Genomic DNA, 10,173 nt, shown 5'->3' on the forward strand with positions numbered 1-10,173 from the left:
TTCCTGCTCAGCATGTACACAGATCTTGATACCTTTTGTGGTGATAAACCTATAGGACGAAAGAAAGCAAACCAGGCAGCTATTAAATTCCAGTCTTTAAATCCAGGTTTGCTATTCTTGTATTTTATGAAGAACATGAGGAAAAACATGATAAAACCATATCAAATGCTGGAGGTTGTACTTGTTAGTTGGAATAACAGCAGTTAGTAGTATTAGTTCCCTATTTATGGCATAGGTATATATTTAACATACATGGTAATGTGCATGTATACTGATAATTTAAAAAAAAGAAGCATACCTACTGTTCTGATATTTTCTATTAAATCATGATGAACATTTACCTCCCAGGAACAGAACCCAGATTTGATAAAAATGTGTGCTTGTGAGCTAGCTCAAAAGACCAAACACAATTCCTAGCATGAGTAAGAGTTACCCTGTATTCTTTCACATGATCTTTCCCATTGGCTCAATTCAGTGCACTGGACTTCTGACTGCTCCACCCTTACTGAGATTTTTCCCCCACTTGCTGGGTACGAAAGATCTGACTCTTCAGTGAGATTGCTGTCATTATTCATGAGCAGCATATATCTCCCAGCTGTCCCCTCACTCCCTCAGCTGCGAGGCAAGTCTTTCATGGGAGAACTGGAAGGGTGATCCGAACTAGCCAGTGAGCTGGGCCATGAAGTGTCTTCTAACACCTTTTCCCTTTTCAATGGGAAATTGTTTGCATAGACAAGTCTGAAGGTGAACTGTGCACTAGATACTTACAGAACGGCATTTACTGGGACTTGTTGCCTTTCATATCTTACAAGATTTTGGATGTTCAGTTGCCTTGTAGACAGACTTACACAACTGAATTTGCGCATGGACTGACTTCCAGCACTCCCTAAAAGGGGAAAAATAGAAAAATGACAAAGGCACTCAATACTATATTGATATTTAGCCATAATTACTTAATAAATTATGAATTCCAGAAAATTTTCAATTGTGGTTAGAACATGAGTGTCTCATTATGTACAACCACAATGCAATATATATAGGAGAGCTTAAAGTATTTTTTGTGGTGCATCCTACCATCTCTAAAGTGTTACTGCTATTCAATTAAGACCTTCACCTGTTCTCCTGAAGAACTGTATAATAATTCTGTCCCTAGGGAGTCATTGCTTCCATAGTGGAAAAGGTATTTGGCATAATTCATAATTAAGTCTGTGTCATCTGCAAATAAGTGCTCATATGGAGTAGCACTTAGAACCGACACCTTTACTGGGTGAATTTCCACGTGCCATCTGAATGTGGATCAATAATTCCCCCTATTTTCCAAGTCAAGAAAAGGAAAGAAAGGCTACTTCTCCAAAACTAGCATTAAAAAAAGATTGTTGAAAGAAAGGCGCTACTTCTCTCACAGTGGACATCCAAAACTAACATTAAAAAAAGATTGTTGAAAGAAAGGGAGGTGTATCTCTAAGAAGACTAAGTACTTACATCCTCCTGCTATAACTCTAGTTTCAAAGGCAATGGAGTGCTACTTAATCCTCTCCTTCCTCCAAGATTTTCATACAATTCAGGCAAATGCATTGGTGATTAATAAAGAAGATAGCAATATTGGTGTAAAATTTTCTGGGCAGTTGTTATCTTACATGATGATAACTAAAACTGGGAGCTCATTCAAATGAGATGGAGTATATTTGTGTACATTAGTGTAAGTCTCAGTTTGCTAGTTTCTGGTTTTCTCCCAGTCATGAAAGACAGATTTGTGAAGGCATGAAGGGGACAAACAGAACACTGCTGTATTCTGTGGTTTCTTTTTAAAGGTTCAAATTGCTAAATCGTACCTACTTCACATAATCTCATTACATGTGAGATTTTCTTTATTTGAAATAATTGGAATAGTTGAGAGAAACACACATCAGCCATAAGCTGTGGCATAGCCTGTGAACAGGTACTGGCAGAGTTGCTAATTCTTGAGATTTTGTTTGCCTGAAGGAATATCTCTTCTGATCTTCGTTTAGTCATGAGTAACACAATGTAGATTTTTTTATGATTCATTACAAATATCTTACTGACTCAAACTGGTTTTCAAATTGTGGCATTAAAAGAGCTCAAAGAGAGTCAAGCAATTCTTACTAGTCATGGAAATATTTTCTCTGCTATCAAACTACCTTCAGGGAATAGATGCAGGGAATACCAGCAAAGCTTCTCTAAGCCTGGAAACAAAACCAAACTGCTCTGCACCTATAACTACTCTTTTCCAAGTGTTTTTGTTTGGTTTTCCTTTATCATTCTTTCTAATCCTTTTTCTATTGCCTGTACACAGCCTCAGTGTGCTTTTTGAGATTTGGTGATATTTATGACAAATTATACAACCTGGAGAATGACATTACAAACTGGCAGTCTGTGATATGAAGCCACGTATCACATACGTATCACCTGTCTTGTTGCCAAGATGCCAAGCAGTATCATTAATCAATGTACAAGAATATAGTGTGATCTATCTATAGGGGCACTAGGTCAACATACTCAGTGCATAGCTTCATAATCTTATGAATGCTTAGCAGGTCTCAGTTTGGTTTTGGTGTGGTTTTGTGAAGATGCCTTTTCTCTGTGCTTCTCTTTGCATATTTGTGGGTTTGCATACAGCTTGCATGTGAGTGTTTTCTGTGATTTTTATATGTGCTTGTTTGCATGAATCTGATTACGATTGTTTTATTATGGATGCAGCCTAATCCAGAAGTCACAGACCTAAAATATTATGGGTGTAGCCTAATCCAGAAGTCACAGACCTAAACATCCCTGTAGACAAAACTTAGTTCAAGTACAACTGCTAAACGTGGCTCAACTCAGTGCTCATGATTGGTCTCAAATAAGATGTTAAATTGTATGATTATATGAAGACAGAGAAGATATCGTATAAATCCATTACTCTTCCTAATAGTTTTTGTTCTGTACCAAAAGGTTTGTTTAGAAACAAGTGAATAGGCAATATGTGGTACAGAACTGGAAAAACTTTTTAAAATAGGGACATTAGAGGGATTAAGGCTATATAGTTAGAGAAAGGCAAATAAATAATATAAAAAATTCATATAAAAATAGTATATCTGGAAAAAGAAAAATGTACATCTTATTCAAGAAATATTTTTCATAAAATATTATCAACCTATGGTACTTACTACTATAAGGCATTGATGAGATTAAAAAGACATTGTGTCTTCAAGATTTGAGAGAGAGAATAATACACAGAAACCCATTAAATGATCTCAGACACAGAAAATCTCCTTGCAGAAGCCAACCACTAAATGACAGGACATAAAATGAAATCTCTCATAAAGCTATCTTTCATGCCATTCTGATCTGGATTTCTTGTGAGTTTTATCTTAATATTCAGCTCTGTCTGAGAATGAATCCTGTTCCTCACACCACTGTCGCAATGTGGAGCAATTCCTGTCTTCTTCTTGGGTTGTAGACTTACCTTTCACTGTGTGCACAGTGAAGATGCCAAGCCAGAAGATGACAAGGATAGCTGCAGCTTGGAGTTTCATTGCTGGTGACTTCTGTATCAAGGCAGAGAAGAAAGTGGCTATTGTCAGTCCTCTTTCACAGGTCTTATATATTGGGATTCAGTGGTCAGTTCTTGTGTTCACTTTTGGGGTGTCATGGAGGGCCTGACTATAAGCGGAAAAATTGAGTGGTAGTACTATTTCTGGTGACTGAGAACCACCTCCTTTCCCCCACCCATCCTTCACTAGCCCCCCTGTGAAGGCTTTTCCTGCTCAAACCAACTGTGGTTGCACTTGCTTCTGTGTTGTGAGTAAGGTTTATTTCAAGCAGCAAAAAGTGAGAGCTCTTGTTCTGTAGTGGAAACCTTTAATAAATGTTCCTGTCCTTTGACACCTCAATTTTGAGACCTTTAGCTAAGCCGCAATGCAGAGGCACAGAGTAACATTCAGAGGTACATCTTTGACCAATGGACCACTGAAAAGGGGAACTGTGAGCTAAAGGATGATGGAAACAGCAACACCTTGCCTCTTTCCAGAGTGGCTGTACGTAGTTGGTCATGTTAACACATAGCTTTGGAGGGGTATTGCTGCCCTTTTCTATGACTGGTTGAGGCTGTCAAAACTTTTCTGTTTGCTCTGTGATTTGATGTGGCCAAAGCTGATATCAGTATGTGCTGGGAGAATCAAGATTGAACACACTTGCATACAGATCCAGATCCTGCATACAGATCCACTGAAGCATAACTAAAATACAATGGTTTCAAAGAGGTGTAAGAGTTTATAAAGGGTTTTGTTGGGGCAGGGGCTTTTGGGTTTTGTTGTGATAGGATCTTTCTACTATAAAGAATGGAGCCCAATAAAGTAACAAGGCAATCAGAGAGGCAAAATTTGTAGCAAAGAAGAAAAAATTTCATCATTCTTTCATGTAAACATAGTGTTGATAACATGTCTGTCAACTTGTTACAACTGTACCTCTTTGCAGTCCATGCTAGCCCTATCTCCCAGGTTTAGGTGTCCTTTCTATGCTGTGGCAAGGTGGTCTCAGTTACTGGACAGCATTGCTACATGCCAGTGGTTTTGTACCTGCAAATATTTTTCAGGCAATCTGTGGACCTCCAGGCCACACACAAAGCAGCATCTGGATTGGCATCATCATCCAGAGCTTCTGCACAGAAATCCTCTCTTGTGCTTCACACTTTGGAGACTGGTAGAATAAGCCAAGCTTTGCTAGGCCCATAGGGACCCAGCTGGCCTGGTGTGAATAGGTAAGCACCAGGGTTCCTGACACCTCAGGTTGTGAGGCAATGCTCTAGAACAGCTGTCAGTGCAAGGTTGGGAGCAATCATTGAGTGTCCTGGTTTTGGCTGGGATAGAGGTAATTTTCTTCTTAGTAGGTGTCACTGTGCTGTATTTTGGATTTAGCACAAAAATAATGTTGATAACACATGAATGTTTCAGTTGTTGCGAAGTAGTGCTTACCCCAAATCAATGACTTTTCAGTTTCCTATGCTCTGCCAGTGAGCAGGTGCAGAAGAAGCTGAGGGGAGCATGGTCAGGACAAATGACCCAAACTGACCAAAGGGATGTTCCATACAATAAAATATCAAGCTCAGTACATAAACTGGGAGAACTTGGCCAGGAACCACTGATGGCTGCTCAGGGATGGAGTGGGCATTGGTCAGTGGGTGGTGAGGAATTGTATCATACATCAATCATTTCTCTTGGGTTTTATTCCTATCTCTCCTTTTCATTAAAATTATTATTAATAGTATTTTTTTCAATCATTAAACTGTTCTAATCTCAACCAACAAGGTTTACTTTTTCCAAGTGTTCTCTCCACTGGGGCTGGGGCAAGGGGGTGGTGAGCAAATGGTACTAATTTGCTGGCTGGACTTAAACCATGACAGCAAGTATGACATATTCCCTGATCTTTCCTCATTGCCTCAGCTCGTTACCTCCAGTTTTCCAAATTCTTCATAACATCAATATAAATTCCTTTGCATGGGGAAACAAAGCATGTGGAACTCAATTCCCTAAGATTCCTCAGGTGAATTAACACTGAGCTGAGAACGTTGCTCAAATACAGGTTCACAGGCTGTGATGGTTGGTCTGTAACTACAGGAACAGTCTGTAGGTCTTGCACATATGCTGTGTGGTTTACTTGTATGTACACGCATATTCTTTGTTCCTTTTGGTTTCATTCTTTCATCTTACATATACTGTACAAACCAGGGAAACCCAGGGTAAAGCAATGGCAAGCAGAAAATACTTTGACTGAATACCTGCTAAACCCACTTGCAACCCTAAGGAAGTTGCAATGAAATGGAAGCCAAAGCTTCAACCAATGCACTTAAAGGACATGCCTGCTGTCCTTTACACACGGGGGAGTAACCATACAGACCTCAGCAGTGCTATAGGGAAATCTACGCACTTAAAGGACGTGCCTGCTGTCCTTTACACACAGGGGAGTAACCATATGGACCTCAGCAGTGCTATAGGGAAATCTATGCTAAGTTTGTGTCCAAGCAGTGTAGCAGTGCTGTGCTGAACACTGGCTGAAATCACTCCTTGGATGAGATATTCTAACTTTCTGGTACTTGTCAGTTATAAGATGCAAGATAGCAACTTTGCCATTGAGGGTAGAGATGTTTTCTACCCATTGAGAAAGAAGATGCTCCCCCACTTCTGCTAACTGATACAATATGTACATGTATGTATATGCTGTCTACAGTATTGAGAGAAAGGGTCACCAGCTGAACTGAGCATGATCCAGCTCACAAAAACTCAGTTCTTCCCTCAGAACCTTCTGCAGGTTGTTCTGCAGGTGTTGCTAGAAAGCCTGTTGCTTCTTCAGTTATCCACCATTCTTCAGATGGGATGGAAAAATTGCCCTGTGGCAAGTTTTCCCCCCTCTTTGTACTTCTTATTCTCTATAGCCTCCTGGGCTGTGGTTCTGTGTTTTGGGGAAGAGTTTTGTGGGCTGGAGTTCCACAGCCCTGTCTGTGAATATTTGGTGATCTTTGATATTCCAATGTTGTATAAGGCTTGTTTTCATGTACCCTAACACCAGTGTGCACTTACTCTGTGCTGGGGCAAAAGCTTAGCATAGGATGATCAGATGTATAGTCTTTCTGTATTCTTGCTTAGAAGTCATATTAAAAAGACAGTGCCCAAAGCATTTTTCCTATTACTGCTTCTCAGCTCTGGAGAAGTTGAATACTGATGAACCTTGTCCTGGGGTTTGACTGCCTTATGTGTGGCTCAATCTTCACAGGCTGCTTACAGAGCATTCTGGAGTAAAATGGTCATTAGCAGCTTGAGATGCATTCACAGACAAAGCAGGCAGTATGATTATAGAATTCTCTAATAGTTTGTAAAATCTGAACTGTGGATAAAGATGACCATCACACTCCTTCTCAAACTCTTGGCCGCAGTTACGACGTTGTGTGTGCCATGCAAGCTTCCCTTCTCCTCCCCTCCACATCTCATGTTTAACACATACACTTTACTGAGAGAAATCAGGTGCAGACACTGGATTTTGAAGGTGTGATGTGCATGTGTATCAGTATTTAACCTTTGGAGCCTGTTCACATGCAGATAACCACAGACTTTGAATCTCCTGGGCTTCCTATACAATGTGGAAAGAGGCTGGACAGCCCTGGGAGAGTTCAGGGACAGCAAGCTCCTGCTTGAGGCATTCAAGGGCTCTCCTGAGCCCTTCAGCCCCTGTTCATGCAGAGCAGTCTACCTCCTTTTCACCAACACAGCAGCTGGAGCAGAGAGGTGAGGGGCACATGAGACTGCTCACACACAGCAGGAGGCAAAGCCATGGCTGGCTCTAGCACAGCTCCTAACCAACTGCTGAATGCAATAGTTTTCTTAATTTTTAACAAGGTCAAGCAATTTGTACTGAAATAACTCTTGTATGTACTCTGTTTCATGACAGCAACCCTGATGAAAGAAAAGAAATATAAGGTGAGCAGAGTGTTGAGGCTAGTATCAAAACTACTTATCAGGGTAAAGAGTTTGAAGTAATGGATTTTCTTGTACTGTAGTTAGCTTTGTAAAAAGAGAGGCCAAGATCTTCACAAATAAGTATTCTTATGCACTCCTAGAAATGAGCATCTTTAGTGAATGTTCAGCAGCCCCTTGAACTTGAATATGTGCCAGCAGGTCACTTGTCACTAAATCAGAGCATTCAGTGACTTTAAGAGTGGATTTAAGCAATATATGTATATATCTTGGACATGGTAAGTGAAGTTATCTGACCCTAATGTATTTCAATTTTGCATTGTTTCATAATAGTTGGAGCACTGGTTTAAGAATTACCAGCAAGTGACATCCAGCTGTGATATTTCCATGACTTTCTTCCCCCTCTTCTGCCTTTGCTTTTCAACACTTTTGCTCTGTGCATTTCATGCTGATTTCATAGATACCTGAAATAGCAGTTTATGTTCAGTATTTTAATTCATATTGTAACAAAGTAGAAACAAACACACACTCAGCACTCACAACTCAGTTGAGAGACCATGACTTTTAGTCTAAATTGGTAGCTTAAATCACATTTTTAATAACTACTCTGTTTTGTGCTGGTTTTGGCAGAATGCCTCCTTTAGAAATGTAACCCTATTAACAATACTTTCTCTTAATCATAATAGAATTTTTGCTTGTGGACCATCTGTTTCCACTACTATACTGCCAGCTTTTTCCTGCCAACTTTTCCCTGGTCCTGCCATCTTCCCTTGAGGTGTTATGTGCTCTTAAATAAGTTAGTTGTTTCAAAATCTTTCTTCAGTCATCCAATTTGAAATATTCACATCCACAAAATTAGACTGAGAATGATTTGGTTTGAAAGGGTCCTTGAATCAAACATGTAAAGGTTCTTTTACACACTATAGGCAGCTCTACAGTCAGCTGTATGCAGACATGCACCTCTTTTGCTGATGTTTTAAGCTGACTTGACACAAATGTGGCAGCCTCTCTGTAACAGAGGTGTTTGCTCTTTCTTTCATTCATTGTTGTTTTGTTTCAGTTTGTTTCAATGAGCAGTTATATAGTCACTCAAGATTTGCAAGAGGAATACTCTGATCCTTATCTTTCTAATCTTAGTCTTGTGAGTTTTGGTTCTTTGAGATGCTTGCTGGGAGGCTAACTAAACACGGTGCAGTGCTATTCCTGTAGAGAAAGACTGAGATGACTATAGCTCAATTCTGTGAAGGTACCTAAATATTGTACAATATGAAACAGGAGTCAAATACCTTTGGGAATTTGTGGAATATTCTCAGTCCATGTGGAGATACCTTCTAGCAGCCTTCCAGTACCTGAAGGAGGCCTTCATAGAGCTAGAGAGAGACTTTCTACAGGAGTATATAGTGATGAAACAGGGGGCAATGGCTTTAAACTGAAAGAGGGTAGGTTTAGATTAGATATTAGGAAGAAATTCTTTACTCAGAGGGTGGTGAGGCACTGGAACACATTGCCCAGAGACGCTGTGGGTATCCCATCCCTGGAAATATTCAAGACCAAGTTGGATGGGGCTCTGAGCAACCTGTTCTAGTGAATGGTGTTCCTGCCCATGGCAGTGGGGTTGGAACTAGATAATCTATGTTTCTATGATATGATTTCTTTTCTTCTTGGGATTTTTCATTATTTCTTTTTCCACGTTCTCTTCTTCAGCTGTCATGTAAAGCAGAGAACATAGATTTTGTATAACACTTCTTTTTGTGCATGCCATATCTGTAGGATCAAGGATGTGGGAACCAAGTGTTATTCTGTTAGTTATCAGGAGAAGAATAAAGCCTATTTTGTGGGAAATAAATGTACTTCTTGCTTAACCATGGATGGTCACTACCTGCAGCACTGGAGATGGACCACAACGAGTATGTCACTTCTGTGTAAACCTGAGCTTTCCTCAGAGCAGTGAAGAAGCTCAGATGCTTCTCAGTTTATAACAGTTTTCTCAAAGGTTTTGGTTACAGTTTTCTAATGCTTTGGAGAGAGCCCCTTGGCCAATCTGTATATGTTTAGATTCCTTCACTCCATGACAGCTATCACAGGGAATATGTTGAAGAGCTAAGATTGTTAGGGGAAGGGGGGAGTTACAGTATATATATCACCCATCAGTGATATTTGTATGCCTCACCCTCATTTGTTGCACATGTACTATTATTTACAAGTATACAGACTTTTTCTTATCACTGCCATTAAATACTTCTGCAGTCATATCTGCTTTAATGAACATTTGAAGGGTAGGCTGTGTAAAAGAGAATCACAAATAAAGCAGCAGATTCCAGGAAGAAGAGCAATATGCAGAACCAGCAAGCTTGGATTCAACTTTTAGTCCTTTATCTGGTAACTTCTCTTGTCTCTGCCCAATAATTATTCTAACCCTTCAGCATGTGTTTTGACATGATGAAGAAAACTGTGCATGCTCTCCACATACTTGTGCCTGTCTAGTTCACACGTGCCAACAGACCTGCTGCATCAAATACCTCTACTCTTCTGGCTTTTCCCCACAGTGGAGGCACCATCTTGAGTCTTTCTCCTCTTGAGACACTAGGTTTTGCAAAATTCATAGAGATTTCTGCCTTTTTTTTTAACATTGGTTAAAATTGGCCAGTGGATTAAAAAATTAATTAAGGGACAGACAAATAATGCAAAATTCCTTTTTTTTTTTTTT

At 39.8% G+C, this 10,173-nt stretch overlaps 1 protein-coding gene across 1 annotated transcript; it reads right to left on the reverse strand.

The window, feature by feature from the left end:
* Positions 1 to 3: 3 nt before the first annotated feature.
* Positions 4 to 3,536, reverse strand: LOC103801434 (lymphotactin-like; the record flags this gene model as incomplete). The annotated part of the gene is made up of 3 exons (XM_009073849.1): positions 3,467 to 3,536; positions 769 to 886; positions 4 to 49 (listed from the first exon to the last, which is right to left on the reverse strand). Coding segments are annotated over exons 1-3 (234 nt in total), but the record flags the coding sequence as incomplete, so codon positions are not given.
* Between the last annotated feature and the right edge of the window lie 6,637 nt (positions 3,537 to 10,173).

Source organism: Acanthisitta chloris, unplaced genomic scaffold (assembly GCF_000695815.1).
Source record: "Acanthisitta chloris isolate BGI_N310 unplaced genomic scaffold, ASM69581v1 scaffold7064, whole genome shotgun sequence".
In the NCBI taxonomy this organism is placed as follows: Eukaryota; Metazoa; Chordata; class Aves; order Passeriformes; family Acanthisittidae; genus Acanthisitta; species Acanthisitta chloris.